General features: G+C 39.0%; 5 protein-coding genes across 8 annotated transcripts; 4 read left to right on the top strand and 1 right to left on the bottom strand.

Annotated features, from left to right (window-relative positions):
• Positions 1-98: 98 nt before the first annotated feature.
• On the top strand, positions 99-7,583 carry LOC124329336 (WASH complex subunit 5-like). 3 transcript variants are annotated; one of them, XR_006916750.1, is made up of 21 exons: positions 99-761; positions 838-1,178; positions 1,248-1,338; positions 1,396-1,587; positions 1,656-1,876; positions 1,937-2,162; positions 2,233-2,899; positions 2,967-3,350; positions 3,420-3,523; positions 3,596-3,812; positions 3,876-4,149; positions 4,214-4,376; positions 4,441-4,543; positions 4,633-4,816; positions 4,937-5,314; positions 5,380-5,807; positions 6,252-6,425; positions 6,513-6,705; positions 6,799-6,886; positions 6,948-7,097; positions 7,167-7,583. XR_006916750.1 is itself a non-coding variant. In XM_046788377.1 (16 exons), the coding sequence occupies exons 2-16, from the start codon at positions 1,054-1,056 to the stop codon at positions 5,531-5,533; spliced, it is 3,483 nt and encodes a 1,160-aa protein (XP_046644333.1). In that variant the 5' UTR covers positions 99-778; positions 838-1,053; the 3' UTR covers positions 5,534-5,943. The 3 variants fall into 3 exon arrangements, 1 of the variants encoding a protein (XP_046644333.1); XR_006916748.1 differs by having other exon boundaries at positions 99-778; XM_046788377.1 differs by lacking the exons at positions 6,252-6,425; positions 6,513-6,705; positions 6,799-6,886; positions 6,948-7,097; positions 7,167-7,583 and having other exon boundaries at positions 99-778; positions 5,380-5,943.
• Positions 7,584-7,592: 9 nt separating this feature from the next.
• On the bottom strand, positions 7,593-8,449 carry LOC124329335 (baculoviral IAP repeat-containing protein 7-B-like). The gene is made up of 2 exons (XM_046788376.1): positions 8,119-8,449; positions 7,593-8,024 (listed from the first exon to the last, which is right to left on the bottom strand). Exons 1-2 carry the CDS (start codon positions 8,293-8,295, stop codon positions 7,602-7,604), a joined length of 600 nt encoding a protein of 199 aa, XP_046644332.1. The 5' UTR covers positions 8,296-8,449; the 3' UTR covers positions 7,593-7,601.
• Positions 8,450-10,476: 2,027 nt separating this feature from the next.
• LOC124329549 lies at positions 10,477-11,480 on the top strand. 2 transcript variants are annotated; one of them, XM_046788635.1, is made up of 2 exons: positions 10,477-10,984; positions 11,070-11,480. In XM_046788635.1, exons 1-2 carry the CDS (start codon positions 10,584-10,586, stop codon positions 11,323-11,325), a joined length of 657 nt encoding a protein of 218 aa, XP_046644591.1. In that variant the 5' UTR covers positions 10,477-10,583; the 3' UTR covers positions 11,326-11,480. The 2 variants fall into 2 exon arrangements, with proteins under 2 accessions (XP_046644591.1, XP_046644590.1); XM_046788634.1 differs by having other exon boundaries at positions 10,478-10,984; positions 11,067-11,480.
• A 2,106-nt stretch (positions 11,481-13,586) lies between these two features.
• LOC124329488 lies at positions 13,587-14,656 on the top strand. Its single transcript, XM_046788550.1, has 3 exons — positions 13,587-13,852; positions 13,933-14,049; positions 14,130-14,656. Exons 1-3 carry the CDS (start codon positions 13,602-13,604, stop codon positions 14,374-14,376), a joined length of 615 nt encoding a protein of 204 aa, XP_046644506.1. The 5' UTR covers positions 13,587-13,601; the 3' UTR covers positions 14,377-14,656.
• Positions 14,657-15,474: 818 nt separating this feature from the next.
• On the top strand, positions 15,475-16,410 carry LOC124329534. The gene is made up of 2 exons (XM_046788614.1): positions 15,475-15,913; positions 15,986-16,410. Exons 1-2 carry the CDS (start codon positions 15,561-15,563, stop codon positions 16,215-16,217), a joined length of 585 nt encoding a protein of 194 aa, XP_046644570.1. The 5' UTR covers positions 15,475-15,560; the 3' UTR covers positions 16,218-16,410.
• Positions 16,411-16,723: the final 313 nt, after the last annotated feature.

Raw genomic sequence — 16,723 nt, 5'->3', positions numbered from 1 at the left:
ATTTTATAGAAAGCTATGGACAAATGCAATTATATGAAACTTTCGTGTTTATAAGTCTTAAGTCCACAAATCAATCTAGAATTGCCTTGTCGGCATATTTTGCAGCCGATTTTTTGAATGGCTTAGTTTTAAGGTATACAAGCAGAGCCATCTAGACACAGTTAGATAGTAATAGTTGTCCTACAGCCATCTCTGCCTACAGCGGAGAGATTTAGACAGAATTTAGATATAAAATATAATTTGATTGATATTAATTATTTAAATTTAAAAAAGGAGACGCTTTTATTATTTGGTCATGGCGGCTTCAAAGTTTATACGACGACGAGTTAGTTTTAGTTGCTACCAGTTGATTAATAGGGAAGCCATTAACTAGAGTAGACATTTAGCAAATGGAGCGCATTATTTAAAAAATAAATGTGTTTACTTTATCGAATTAGTCAACTGAAATTTTAAAAAGGTTAGACAGACGTAGTCGTGCGGGGGTGCGGGTTTTAGCGTGTTAACTAATAACTAACCAACGGAGAAATGTTTCAAGTTGAATTCTCAAAATTCAAGGTTATGGTTTTTTTCAGGGAAAGTGTAAGTAAAAGTTTTTCCATGTTTGTCATTGATATTGATTGCTGGTAATTGAGACGTGCAAACCCCGTGACGTGAGTCTTCTGTGCGACACCTGAGCCTTAAAAAATCAAACGAAACTGAATGTGGAACCAAGGACTAAATTGACTCTATAATCCTGAGGGAAAAAAATCTCCGTTTCTTCCGTACGCCGCACAATTATGTATAAAAAAATTGTATTTTGTTTTATGAAATAATTATTTATGTTTATTTCCCTTTTAGCCGTCACGTTTTAGCTATTTACCGGAAAAAATTGGAATGGTTGTTAAAGCAGAGACATCTATAAACGAAAAAAGATTTAGCGCATGTGGTCAGGCCTGTGCCTTTATTTTTCACAAGTTTTGACAAGTGATCAACGTAAACAGACGAGATTATAAATTTATCCTAAATTTATTATTCTATGGATACGCCCGGTTCCACAGTCAAGTTTAATTAATCATGGCTGAAGATTTTTTAGCCGAAAATAATCTGTGTGGACAGACCCTTCTGAAATTGGTTTCAAGAGCTCATGCCATAATTGCTGAACTATTACGTCTAAAGGATTTTATTCCACAGATTTTTCAGTAATAGTCATTTAAAAATCTACAAATCCAGTTATATTATGTTATCATCATTATTGTTTCCATTGTAAGGTCTGATCAAAATAAATATCATGAAATTGTATTGGATTTTCGATATTTTAAAGAACAAGATGTCTTTGATTCAAAGATTAATGGAAGCGATGTAAGTTAGTTATCAATTCAGATTTTTTCTCCATTAAAATTTCACATCTAACTCTAGGTTTTAGTGGAATTGGATGAGGAATTACGAAAGAACTATATTGAAATCCTAACAAGATTCTATCTTGCATTTGAAAGTGTTCACAAGTATGTCTGTGATTTGAACACCTTTCTTTATGAACTTGATGAAGGGATTTATATCCAACAAACTCTTGAAACAATTATTTTAAATGATGAAGGCAAACAGCTCATGGTTGGTTATAAAAATGAATTTTTTATATATACTTCACCTTTTTAAACTAACCTTTTTTTCCACTGCAGTGTGAGGCACTTTATCTATATGGCATCATGCTACTAGTCATAGATAATCATGTTGACGGGCCTGTTAGGGAGAGAATGCTAGTCTCTTATTACAGATATTCTGTTCAAAGAACTCATTCTAATTCCAAGTTGGATGAAGTATGTCAGCTTTTGCGTTCAACTGGATTTTTGAAATCTCAGCCAGGAAAAAGGCCTCAACATTACCCAGAAGACTATTTCAAGTAGAATTAATTCTATTATTTTTGATTAATTTTAAGTAATGTATATGTGGTTCTTCTTAGACGTATTCCGATTGCTCCAATTTATTTGGATGTAGTAATAGGTCATTTGAGATCAGATGATATCTATCATCAAATTGCAACCCATCCGCATCCTGATCACCGAAGCACTGCACTTGCTCAACAAGCAGCGATGCTCGTGATTTGTCTTTATTTCACTCCTGATATTCTCCACAATCAAACAGCAAAAATGAGAGAAATAGTTGACAAATTCTTTCCAGATAATTGGGTAAGATTATAATTAATCTCTTCCGGATACCAACGACTCCGATATGTTGTATTGTATGGTTCTTATCTAGGTTACCAGTGTTTATATGGGATTAATTTTCAACTTGATTGAAGTATGGGAGCCGTACAAAGCGGCGCGAATGGCACTCAGCAACACAGCGCAGGCTGCCAATGTAAAAGAGTGTTCAGTTAAGCATAGCAACCAATTGGACCAACTTATAACACAATTACGTCAATTACTCAAAGAAGGAGTCCTGACCGAAGAATTCCTATTAGATAATATGCAGAAGCTGATCAACTTGATCCGACAGTCAAACGTTACTCTACGATGGATGCTCTTACATACCAACACATTAACAGCTGGCGCAGAATCAGTTAAGAAATGCCGTCAAATACGGGATCAAGTTCTCAACGATACGAAATACCAGCCCGTTACAGTATTCGAATTGCTACTGGACTGCGCTGAGCTGGAATTGAATGTTCGCGAGACTTTTCGAACTCTGTTGACGGAGAAGCGCGCAAATTGGCTGCGATGCAAAAATGAGTGTATGGAACGACTGACAGAATTAGCTGATGTTTTTAGCGGAGCAAAGCCCTTGACTCGAGTTGACAAAAACGAGAGTCTTCAATTGTGGCTTCGGGAAATCGCTCAGCAAGTTGAAGCACTAAACTATGAAGAAGGCACAGCTTCTGGCCGTAAAATGGTTCAGCTCATTTCTGCCCTCGAAGAAGTTCAAGGTAGGCTCTCTACGTTAACAAGCGTTTCCAGTTCACATAATAAACTATCCCCACTTTTGGATTGCAGAATTTCATCAACTTGATTCCCAATTACAAGTCAAGCAGTTTTTGACAGAAACCCGTCGACAGTTGCACCATATGATTCGTACCGCAAACATTCGAGAGGACTTTCTCATTACACTCCAAATAGTCTCGGATCTGAGTTATGCTTGGCTAATAATTGACTCCTACACGGGCCACATGCAGACAGCAATTCGGAAAGATCCAACCTTAGTGGGTCGTTTACGAGCAACCTTTTTAAAACTGTCTTCCGCTCTCGACTTACCCTTGATGCGCATTAATCAAGCACGGAGTGCTGACTTGGTTTCCGTTTCGCAGTATTACTCGACCGAACTCGTCTCTTACATTCGTCATGTGTTGCATATAATTCCGCAATCCATGTTTGCCTTAGGTAGTAAAATTTTAATTAAAACAAGATCATTCTTGAAATTAATTTCAATTTCATTTGCCACTCAATTAGTCGAACAAATTGTTCAACTCCAGACTAATGTTATCAAAGAAATGCCAGTGAGGCTAGATAAAGATAAACTCAAGGACTACGCACAACTAGACCAGCGATTTCAGGTATCTTATTTCTAACAAATTGTTAAAATCGAATAAATAAAATTCCGTTAAACCCTTCTAATATATCTATAGATTGCCAAGCTTACAGAATCTGTCTCAACGTTCACTGAGGGTATTTTAGCTATGAAGACAACTTTAGTTGGTATAGTCCGTCTGGATCCTAAACGGTTACTGGAAGAGGGTATTCGCCGGGAATTAGTACGTAGAATGGCGATGGCCATGCACGTTTCGCTCTCTTTCAATGCCAAAGCAAAGAACAGCGATCTCGCTCACAAGCTAAACGGCTTAGGTAATATGCTTTGATTTAAAAATATCGTTGAAATTTTTATTCTTAATATACTTTTTTGTTTAGGCGAAACCATGGAAGGACTCCGTAAATCTTTTGAGTACATCCAAGATTACGTACGAATCCAAGGTCTTCGCATGTTTCAAGAAGAAACAGCGCGAATCGTTGGGTACAATGTTGAACAGGAATGCAATACATTTCAGACAAACCATATTCAAGATTGGCAAAGTAAGTTCCAGTCAACCGCAGTACCAATTCCCCGGATGTCGTCAAATGATCCTCATTCCGCTACGTTCATTGGTCGATTAGCCCGCGAAATTCTGCGTATCACTGACCCCAAGTAAATATTTTAATTTTTACTTTATAGCTTGTTATGTCTGACAATAACTTTGTATTTATTATAGAACAACTGTGTTTGTTTCGTTCACCAACACCTGGTATGACGGCAAATCTCAAACAGAAGTGTTAAACTTCTTACTGTTCTCTCAGCTAGAGCGAGCTCTAAGTACGTCAGGATTGGCTGGACTAGACACCCTTTTTGCCTTTATGATCACCACTGAATTGACTGTAATAGCCACATTTTGACGTCTTTGTGCTTTGGTATTTTGATGATATGAATTTTCTTCGAAAGAACCTTTTCAGTGACTTGAATAAGGAGGTGTTTCGCCATCAAGATTCTCTGGAAGCTCTAGCGGAATTTGATCACTTAACCGCTCCCACAACGGCGATCCTCGGTGGGTTTTGACTTATTATTTACTGGCATTTCTCTTCTTCCTCGAACCAACGTTAATAGTGATATGAATGTTACCTTTATTTTTTCCAGGCCAGCCAAATAAAACATATGGGGTTTATTGTACGCGTTTCCACAAATCTTTTCAGACGCTCCTTGACCGCGTACTGAAAATTGGGCAATTGCAATTACTCAGACGATCGTGCTCTCAACAGCTGAAGTCTACTGCATCATTCGACTCTGGACTACTTTGGCAAGCACTCGAAACACTGAGTTTGTAAGTTACCATTGTTGTTCACAATGTTTAGTCGATAAATTTCTCTAGCGACGGGATTTGGCAATCTATCTTTCAAACATGTAATATGTTTTCTTTTTTTTTTTTTCTTTTTCATTCCAGGTCAGTAGTGAATGACGTGGTGCATAGAGACAAAAATTCCGATTCCATTTCCACATCACTTCTCCCGGAATTGGCAGAGTATCTACACTGGTCCGGTCTCTACGAGCCTTTCGAGAAGATTTATGTGGCCACACAAAGTCTCGACCTGCCCTACATTCCACATTTGCTGCTCTTGTTTATTGTGTCAAATGTACACAAGTTTACCTATAGCAAGCAACTTGCTAGTTTGGTGTCTAGACGATCTCAGGATGGCGTGGACGGGACTCCCTTTGTGACCGGGATTGCCACAATATTACGCCATCTAGGACCGACGACCACACAGACATGCTGCTGCCTTTTAATCCAATTTGCTCGCTCTCACTTGGAGTTTGGAGCGAGGTAATCAAATTGTGTTTCTTTTTCCCTTTTGCTTATTATCGATTTTTATTTAATTTATTTTTTAGCAACAAAGAGAATCTTATGGAAATCCCGAGTGAGAGTGGAACTACACTTGCGTTGCTGGAACAATGGGAAAAGTGCGGTCTGATAAGTCACGCCTTTTTAAACAGCCTACTCAACGAAGGCGTTTGGTCGCTATACAAAATGTCAATGCAGTAATGCAGTTATGTGGCCTTACAGTTATTATGACCTATGGCATGAGAGAAAACGTGTCGGAGCTGTGCTGTAGACTTTAGTCAGTTACACCGATCTGCCGTTGGGTAGCATTCGCATTTCCTTGTGGAATGAAATCGCAGTGACTCTTCCGGTTGTTAGGCTTCGTTCTCCTTTGGTAAACCAATTTGCTACAGTCAGCTCCCAGTCAATGTTTTGAATACCTGCCGCTAAAATTCAGTTGGCGGCATGGAATACGATCAAATCACATGTGTGTTGGGTGAGTGGCAAGTTTTGTTAGGTTATTGTTCAGCCCCTTCTCTGTTAGATTTTTTTTTACCCGTCAATTCTTATGTAACCTATCCTAAAATTGTGTGTATTCTATTAAGGAAAAATACTATTGAAAATTCGCAACACTTTTATTTTATTTCGTGTCGGACTGAAGTGAAGAAAAAACTGTGTGTGTAGCCCCGAAAATCAAGCGGTGATTCTGCACCGTTACTATTTATGGTCTTTATGTAACTTTAAATAACTGAACAGATCGTTCGTTTTTTAATGCGAAAGTTTTTTTCAGAAAGAAGTTTTTGATTAGAATAGTTATTAGATATCACGAATCGCGAACAAGGCTACAAGGGAACAAAGGGCTGTTTCCCACACCCTATTGGCAAAATTTGAAAACTGTAGGGTTCTATAGGCTAATTCTATTTGAACGTATTTTTTTCAGAGTTGACGGCCGTGGTTTGCTATGGATTCCTTATTCTTGCCTTGGCTTTGCACTGGCCGAATGAAGCCAACACATATCTTCTATTCTTTTGCCTGTCAAATGGGATTTTAGCCGTCGTTTCAGCATTCAAGCCAAAAGCAGACTGTGATCTTTGTCGTTGGATTGGTATCCTGAGTAAGTTGAAGTCACACAAGGCTATAGCCCGTTTCTATTCAGAATGCTAAATCAACCGCCAAATTTCCGTCTCTTTCCCAATAACAGCGATGTGGTCCTTGACTTTTGGATTGGATATGTTATACCGAAGCCAGATCGAACGGGAGTATATGGCTGAGCACCAGTTCAGACTCTGTAAAAGCCAACCAATACATTTGACAATAATGAGGACCTTGGTTGTTTCAACTGGAACATCCCTTGCAGCATGGAATCTCTACCGCTACAGCCCTGCATTTCACACGTACAAGATTTGATACGGACGTTTAAATAATGTTGATCCAATTGATACGCCTGTATTTTTCTTCTATTAATGCTATTCAAATTTTGTTTTCAGGTGTTTTGTCAAAGCTTCAGAAACTACTAAGCTCGACGAAACGTTGATTAGTTTCTTTTGGATTTTATTCTTCTACCTTCGTCCCATGGTACGTCATCGGTTTCTAAATTAGATCACTTAAACAAAGTGTCATTGTCCCATTTTGATAGGCTCTGGCCGTCAAACGAAGTCCGCTTATTGTGATTACATGCCACCGTCAAATTCAAGTGTTGAAGCACGAAAGAGAGTTGTCCATCAACGGAAAACTCTTTCTTTACAAAGACCACCACAGAAGACTTTTTCACGTTTTAACCTCAACGGTATGCAATAATTCAAACAAAACTATTGGTGTTTATGCTGGCGTCATAGTTTCTCCATTAATTAAGCAGGTATCGCAGATTTGTCTGGTCGTGTGGATAGCGCTGACTCTGCCGTACGTAATTCAACTGACTTCCTTGGTCGCTGGATTGAATACCGCCATGCGATTGGAGGAAATGCCATCCCCGTACACAACTGTGCTTATGTATATGTACCAATCTCTACCTTTGGTCAACTGTTTCTTGTTGGTATCGGCATTTGTAGTATATTTTTCGCTGAAACTGAAAGGATGATAATAGGATGATAGCCCGATTTTCTATTTAATTTAATTCACAATGTGTTATTTTTGTTGCTCTACTGTTAATGCATAAAAGTGAAATCGCAAAATGAAAGCACAGCGCAAGTAAAGTTAATTCTTCGTGTTTTTTTCTTCTTATCTAATGAATTTAATTTGTTTAAAGAAATAGGAAAAATAAGATTGAAGCTTATTTTCTATATGGTCAATTTTATTCAAAAGAAACGAAAGCGCGAATTTTTTCAAAAATAGGACAACGGCAAATAGGGCAATGAGATAACTGATCGGCACACGATTTACAGGTCAGGAGATGTCCACAGGGACGAAATAAAATGGACATATCATGGGAGTAGCAGATTTTACAAAGCGATGCCTCGGTCGAGTGTCTGTCATCTTTAACCGGGGCAACTGATAGCAGATTGATGTCGCCGTCGGACAAAGAGATTGGCCGCGAGTGATTATTATTTCTCGATTCGCGCTCTCGGTTCAAGACGAACTCGCAGCTCGGCGAGTGTCGGCGATGCTCCAAATCAGGATCGTGATCAATGTGCCATTGTGAAAGGACAACCAGGCACGTGAAGCACTGAGTGTGATCGCCCACTCCGCGGTAGATAAAACCTGCCGACGATAACGCCTAAAGAGGACAAACCCAATCGATAAAATAAAACAATTAGACATTTCGTATGCGGTGCAGTTATAGCTGTGGTGGTGGTTTTGTTGAAACGTACCTGCGGAGTTGGAGAATTCGGTGCTGATTGCTCCCATCTCTGGAAGGTGGATAGACGAGCGGATGCTGTTCTCAAATTCAAATGGGACAGAGCTCTAATCGATCCAGTTGGTCCTACCTTAGAGAGTTTGTTAGAGAAAACACTTGCGGTAGTGGGAACAAGTGAAATGTTGTCCATGGCTGAATAACGGATCTTGTGAGATGAATGACAGAAAGCGTCAACTTGTTTTATCGGAAGATTAAATCAGAATGGTCATCTCACTCATTTGTCCTCAATATTTATCTGCGACACTATAGTACTTCATTCCCAGCAAATACTGCACAGTCAAAAGATGTTTCCTGATTGGTGCGATGTCACAGCAGTCCAATAAAGTTCACTGTCGTCATAATCCAGCTTTACCGGGTACGAGGACAGGGCGGCGTATGGTTTTGTTGACCTTCAACACGGTTCAAATACGTAGTAATGAACTATAAGTCTTCCAGAGTCTTAAGAGTATTATGTGGACAGTAGGCCTGTTTCGAATTATGTAATATTAAATACTAGGAATTGTTTAATCCTTGAGATTATAAGAACCTTGTTGAGACCTTTTGACCTTATGGTAAAGATTTGACGTTGTATAGTGTTGTATTCTATTGCCAAGATATATTTTGATAGTCCCTCAGAGACAGGATATATTTAATTCATTCATGTATTACATTTTATAAATTTTGTTACGAATTGTTATGTAAGAAATGGTTACAAATTTAAGAATATTAAAAAGTTCACATCTTATTGTGATTAATTAAATCCAGAAATTTTTTATTGCAATTCCTTTTAAACAAACAACGCAGTCCCTTAAAAAAATGGGAAACCGTATCATCTGATTTCCATACCGTTGCGCAATCCGCCAAATACAGGAAGGCAAATTTAAAAAAAATAATTCGCGCTGAAAATGATAATTAACTGAAGGAAAAAAAGGTGCATAAAAAGATACAGAAAAAATATTCTTTTCCATCCAAATTAATTTTAATTTGCCTGGTCTGACCCTATTGACTAGACGCTTACTCCAACTAAATAGATAGTAGTATTAGCTATACTACGTACAAATCAAATCGTAATATTTTTTTTATTTCCAAATTAGTGTCTGATTGATTCTGATATTCATTTTACCCTTCAAATCAGACATGGTCAAGGAGGGGAAGTAATCAAAATTCAGTCTCAGACTGATATGTCTGTGATGTGGTGCAACAAGACACTGCCAACCTTAATAATGCTACGTTGTCATCGCCTTGGCCTTGATTTGGAAAACAACTTCAGGATCATTAAGGAAAGCTTCCCCCCATATCATTTTGATTGCCATCTGATTGATGGGCAAGGTTTTGAAAGTTCATCGCACTTGAAATATATGCTGAGATGGGCTAGTTGTCGCCCTTAAGAAAAGAAATGATTTGATTGACCCTTTGCATTATAGGTATTTTCACAAATAATAAAAGAAAAAGAAAGAAAAGTAACGACCACTCCCATTTCATGACACGAGATTGGTTTTCCATGCACCAGGTAGCAGACTAATCCATCAAAGAGAAGTCATTTACTGTTACCCCGCAGCCCAATCCCTACAGGTCTTACGCAACACGGAACAATGAACCCTAAAATGCCGATGGAAAACCAGGAAGACAGGATTCGAAATTGCGGCTGCTAGAGGGATCAAATTATAATGCAATCTGGAAGCACGCATGATCCCGCACTGCTGTCTGAACTCTCAACATTGAGATTCCATTGATTTGTGCTACCAGTAAAGCAGCGCCACTCGGAAATTTGGCACTCGCATTCGAAATTATGCAAAATAGGCCAATGTATAGAGGGCAACGTCTCTTTATTTCATTTCTGGTTTGTCTGGAATTTTCCGATTTCGTAATAAAATAGTTAGAAATTGAGTTTACGCATTTTTTTAAATTTGCTTCAAACAGACGCAAATAACTTGGTGGAAAATCTTGGATATAAACATGCTGATTGAAGTGGTTAAAGTTAACCACAAATAAGGGTTTTATTGTCTGTTTTAACTTATTGTATGTCAGATTTACACTACACCCCCTGTTGTTGAAAAGAGTTGGGATCAGGGAAGAGGGTTCAGAAAATTCTGAGTATAATGACGGGGTTGAGATAGAATGATTTTTGATGGATTTCTAGATTTTGAAAAAAAAAATGTTGCCCTTTGGCCAAATTACCTCAAAATGGGGTAAAAATCGTGGTTTTGAAAAAATTGAAAAATTTTGTAAAAATCATCAGGCCTACGGAGTAAATGTTAATTATATTTTTCTCCCCCTAAAAACAACCCAATAACGTAAGGGTTACAGGACTATATAAAGGTGGAAACAACCCTTGAATCATAGGCACAGTCGTTTTCTGACTTTTACCCTCCGTTAAAGTCAAATACTTCTCTTGTTCTTTATTTCTCCAAGAAATCTTTTCTTGCAATCGAAACCAAAATGCGTTTGATCATATCAGCAATTTTGACTTTGAGCGTCATAGCTACCGTGACATTTGGAGAGGCTCAACATTATCAGTACCCGAACAGTCCGTTCGTTTTCCCCGGTTACCCTATGCTGCGCAATCAGCAGAGTCTGCAGCAGAATCAGCCGGACAGCCGTTTCTTCTTTAGTGGACTCTTCACTACGTTCACTTATACGATTTCGACAGTAACCTCAACCGCTGTAGCCACAACTGTAACTACTTGTACCACGTCAGCAGCTACGCTGACCACCTGCACGGCTGGCAGGAAACGTCGAGATGCGCACGGAATCTTCCGCAATCCCCGCGGTCTCTTTTACGACGAGAAAAAGGAAGAAGAAGAAGAACGAAATATTTTCTTGCCAACCCAAGACCAGGCGTAAGTTTCTTGTTATTTTGTTTTTATTATTCCAATTGATTATTAGTTTTATCGACATATTTTTATTGTTGCGCAAAAACAGCAGCTCCGAGTCTGACGCGGCCCGTAGTTCGAGACAAATGGAAGTGCAACCTGCTCTTCCCTTTCCTATTCAGCCCACATTCGGTGCTTATTACACACCAGAAATGGGTTACAATAATATTTCGCCCGCTGTTCCACTCAGTCGAATTTTTCTGGCCTTCGGCACGGCAACCGTGACGGTTACTTCGACTTCGACTTCTACCTCCAAGCTGACGGCTGTTTGCAAAAGCACTACCGGTTTCTCTGTCTGCACCTCATAACAAGGCCTTCGAAAATACCAAGTCCTACCTCACCGCACGTCTATGATGGGGCCTTTCAACCAAAATTCTATACGCAACGATCAAATATTTTTTACTTATTTATTATTCAAGTTCATCAATTTGGACTGTACTATCAATACACCTTTTAGCATTCATATAAAGCGTTACATTTTCTCGTAGAACATATTTTTTTTTTTCGTGGGTAATTTACTAATAAATTTAAATCTTGATGTAGAGTATAGGATTCGAAGAGTAACTTTGGTAAGTTGGAGATGTTAAAAAATTGTTCCCGATAAGTAGGAGTGAATTCTATGAGGACGCGCGATTTAATTTGTAAAAAAAAAATCTTATTTCTGTGAAAAATTTGATTAGCCTTCCTATGTCTGATGGGTGAGTGACGTGAAGTAAACGATAGACAGGTCATCATATTGCACAGCCAACAACCTAAATTAGTTTTTTAATGGGATTGAGGCCCGTGCCAGGACTTGAAAACTAACACACAATTATTTTCACCCAATGCACCAAAATAAAATGAAGCGCCTATAAAGAGTTCTGAAGAAAGATATGCCCGGAACTACACAAACGCGGCTGACTGAATATCTTAGCAAAGTGCCAAGGGGCTTTCGCTAGACAAGGCTCGTGCCTGCTGATACCTATAACCTTGCTTCAAAATTTAATTATTATAGGTCGTCTTATTTTAGAAGCGCCAGCGGTGAATGGCATCTCTTTTCATTCATTGCTCACGCTAGACGTTTAGCTAAAATGCTCGAGGGTGACGAAAGCAAATAAGATGGAAACTATCGTTTAGGTTAAGTATCTCTCATGAGTCAAGTCATGACTGCACTCTTTAGTTATACAGACCGGGGACAGAACGCACCTGCACGAATTGTTCTCTCGTCGTTTTCTTTTCCCCATAAAAGACCCATCATTATTCCGTTTTCCGAGTTTACTCTAATAATATGACTAAAATTTGGTTTTATTTTTATTTTGTAATATCATAATACACAAATGTATGGCATTACTTGATGAATTTTAAATTGTAAATCGCGAGTATACGTTGATCAATTTATTGGGTTACGTGTTGCTGGTTTTCGGACTTATCTTCACATTTAAGCAGTATACAGCCGCCAGGTCACGAAACCTGACGCGAACGTAACTTAGATTCCTCCCGAAGGGCACTATACAGTATCCATGGAATAGATACTACTAGAGTCTCTGGATGAAACTCCTGATCCACAAAAAAGGGTTTATTTTCTTGCTGGGTATCTCATATGACGTCGTTGTAAACAAATAATTACTGCATGAACAGACATACAACTTATTTGTACACAGCTATATACGTTCGTTAGGTAATATTTAAATTTTAAATAAAACAGCTCAGAAGAATAAAAGTTCGTACGATAGGTCAGAACTGAAGCGAAAAAGGAACGCTGATGTAACCCATGGGTTAAATCAGGAAGATTATATTATTGTTACTAGAGCGGAATTTTGTTTTTCAGGATATTATACGGAATACTTCGCATTGACAGTGAACTATAGTCTGTATGTTTAGGTTGCCATGTTTCCACGATCCGTCATCGGCTCAATCGTTTGATGTTATTTCTGTCTGCCTTCGAGGCATGGCAATTACATCACTGCAGTCCTATACTTATCGTTGGATATTATGTAGCCAAGATGACGGCTAGTTTGTATACTAACTGACGCACCCTTCATTTACCTCCCAATGCGCTGCGGCGTGAAAAAAAAACGATAATGAACATTTCGGCAGCAGCTATAGCCATAGCGGTGATGGTCTATCGATACAAAACACAATTTAAACTTTAATTTAAAAAAAAAATAGTCTGGCATACAAGTCCTGATATAATGCTGGATTTTAATAAGTCGGACGATTGCGTAACATCGAAGATGTATTATAATGGACAGTATTATCAATGATATTCTTCCAGAAAATATTGGTGAATATCTTGACTATAGCACATTCAAAATTATCGATCTGATATAGTGGCTAGTAGTGGTAGCTAGGGCTACCTGGAATTTGCCACGAAGCAAGTGACGACAAGAAGCTGGGAAAACTGCCAAAAAAAAAAAAAAAAAAAGAAGTTAATCGAAAGAGTTTACGATAGAAAGAGTCCCGAACCAATACCAAATTCTAAATGGCCAGTAAAATAAAGCCGTAAGCGATCTGTTCCAGGTTGATGAGGTACAATGTCACGGTTAAGAGAAGTATACGGTCGGGTGCTATCGTTGGGTATAAATAGTCGATCGCGGTTCGGCAAATGACATCAACAAGCATCTCAGCTCTCAACAACAATTCAAACAATCTCCAAAAGAAAATGAGCTTCAAAATCGCCTGCCTCCTTCTCTTGGCCTGTGTTGCCGCCATTCACGCTGCCGAAGCTCCCAAGGAGGCCGATCAGGGACGCATTTTCTTGAGCACCTTCACAGTGATCCTCTCCACTGTCACATCGACTACCACAGTCGGCTCGACCACCACTTGCACCACTTCCACATCCGCACTAAACACATGGTTTGAAATCATTTACTATACATATTTTATAGACAATCAATTAATCTTTTCCGATTACATTTTGTAATTCATTCAAACAGCTCTGTTGGTCGCCGTCGTCGTGGTCTCTTCTACGATGACGCCGAGAACTCCGGCCGAGCTCGCCGTGGTCTCTTCTACAACGACGATGAAGCCGAAGTTTCTGCCCCAGTTAAGAGGTATAAAGAGGGTTTGATTTAAATTGATGTATCGTGCAAATAACTGATGGCTTAAACAAAATTCTTGTGTGCCCTTTAAGATCTGCCGAAGTCGCTGCTCCAGCTCCCCAGGTAACCACAGATGAGAACAAATCCGTCCCGTTGGTCGTCCAGTCTGGATTCAGCCTTCCCGAAGGATTCGTCACCCCCTCCGGAACTCCCCGATTCAAGTTGGCTTACGGAACCAGCACGGTCACCACCACCTCCACCTCGATCGCCACCCGATCCTTGACGGCTACCTGCGCCAGCACCACAAGCTTCAGCCTTTGCTCCTCAGCTGGCAAATAAGTCGCTATATTATTCGACAGAATAATAGACCACTAGAACTTTATTACGACAATACCCTGACGTGCCCTGTATATCACAAATTGACATATGTTTTCCCATATTGTTTGATGCTTCTTTTACGTGAAGATAACTCGTCACCTGTAATTGAATGTGTTTTTGTAAAACGTTTTCCAATTCCCGATATGCTTCAACACATATTGAACATTTCGGGAGTATTTATCCATTTATGAGTATTTCCATGGGACTTGAATATACAGTTCAGCAGCACTTTATAAACGAATTTAAAATTTAGTTTGCAGTTTTCTTCAACATGATTTATATTAGGCTATTAATGGTATTATTATCTGATGTAGAGCTGTATAACTACATTATATAACGCGCATAATAAAGTAAAAGAATAAAAAAATTATCCAGCACCGCTTTAATATAACCCAATCAACTTAATTTCTAGTTACTTTAAGAAACACTTAGAAAGTTTCTTATCAATAAACCAGGAAAATATAGAAAACATATTTTAGGACACGAATGTATAGTTATATAAAGTGTCAGCCAATAATTATTTCAACAACCTTGGTTGCTATAAAAAAAAATTTGAACTAGCGAGCTACATAATACTACTAATCAAGGCGCATTACTGCTGTGAATATAGTGAGTTTCGTATGGAGAAGCTTCATGCGTGTTTTTCTAAACACACGCCATTTACTATTATTTATCTCAGAAAATTGTAAGTTCTTGTCTACTTATTTTAGGCTGATTGATTCGAGATTGCTTGAGACTAATAGTTAATATTTTGCGCTCTGATTTGTCTAGAGGTAGAAGAGTGACACGTAATCTAATGTAAAATAGGGCGGTTCACAATATCCTTATTATTGCTTCCACGTAAAACCTTTATGATTGGCTAACCGACTAAAATTAAATCTTGGGCCGTCTACTAAACGCAGATGCGAACGTTTGACAGAATAAAAATGGAAATAGCTCAAGAGCCAATCAATGCGCTTAAAATCTTTTCTACCGAAACCCATCAAATGTATAAGGAAATGGACGAAAATCAACAAGCCTTGACGGGGAAAAGCTTTGTTAACTTGCGCATAAATAGGAGCCCTGCCGTTTACTGATGAACCCCCAGCATCAGTCCTCTGTTGAAGCCATCAAGTCGACAAACTTCACCTTCATTTTTTAAAAAGATGCGCGTCGAAATCGCTTGTCTGTTGGTCTTGGTGGCAGTCTCCGCTTATGCCTCATCTCCTGTCGAACCAAAGAGCGACAAAGACAGATTTCTATTCGTCAGCGGCTCGTACTCGTTCACGACGTTCACCGTACTCAAAGCGACCACCACCACCACGTCAACCTATACATCCACCACTACCTGCACAACGTCGTCAGCCGCTCTGACCACCTGCACCATCGGCCGCCGTCGCCGTGGTCTCTTCTACGACGAGGCTGATGGAGCCCAGGGTCGCGATCGCCGCGGACTTTTCTACAATGACGAAGAAGTCGCGAGCCAGGATGGCAGCTCATTCCTTCCTGCTGAAAATAAGTATGATAATTCCGCTAAATAATCTAGTGATGATTGAAAATTATTATTATTATTTGAATTAAATTTAATCAGGTCAAGCGATCCAGTTGAAGAAGTTGCCAAGACGAGCGCTGATGATTCTTCGCTCATTCCTTTGGAAATCGAGTCCGGTTACGATGTGCCAGCGGTAGGACCCAACCGTTTCCTCCTGTCTTTTGGAACGTCGACTGTAACCAGTCTCGTCCTTACCACCTCGACCGTCAGCTTGACGGCCTTCTGCAGTAGCACTAGCGGGTTCTCTCTCTGCGGTACTGCTGGCAAATAAATTTCTGTACATCGTATTAATTTCCCGCGTGAATCGTATCTTGTTGGCCAAATGTATTAGCTAATTCTGTTGCAGTGGTCGCAGTCGCACACCTGTTTTCGGCACTGTCGGAACTATTTATCTGGCTCATTATTATTCTCTTTGAATAACTTCCAAAATAAACATTTATAAGCAGCAATTTATATAAACTCAATAAGGCTGTACGTGTTATTTATTGTCCCACCCGATATTGCGCAAGGCGTATAACCATAAATCGAATAATACGCATGAAAAGGATCATTTATAATGCGAAACCAAAAATGACGATTAACTTTACTAATTTTAATAATATATCGGGGTGAAATGCAAGGAACTTTTCTTATATTTCTCAAGTAAAAAAATTATTTGTTAGTATGAGATGCTTGGATTTCATATCGTGTCATGGTATCGTGTCTGCTCTACTGAGTCCCGATTAAAAATTGTTTTATATGCTTATGTTGATGGTATAAATTTTCCCAGCAAAACAT

This window comes from Daphnia pulicaria, chromosome 3, assembly GCF_021234035.1.
Source record: "Daphnia pulicaria isolate SC F1-1A chromosome 3, SC_F0-13Bv2, whole genome shotgun sequence".
Taxonomy (NCBI): domain Eukaryota; kingdom Metazoa; phylum Arthropoda; class Branchiopoda; order Diplostraca; family Daphniidae; genus Daphnia; species Daphnia pulicaria.
The sequence above is the reverse complement of the archived record's forward strand: the minus strand, read 5'-3'. Positions and strand labels throughout refer to the sequence as shown.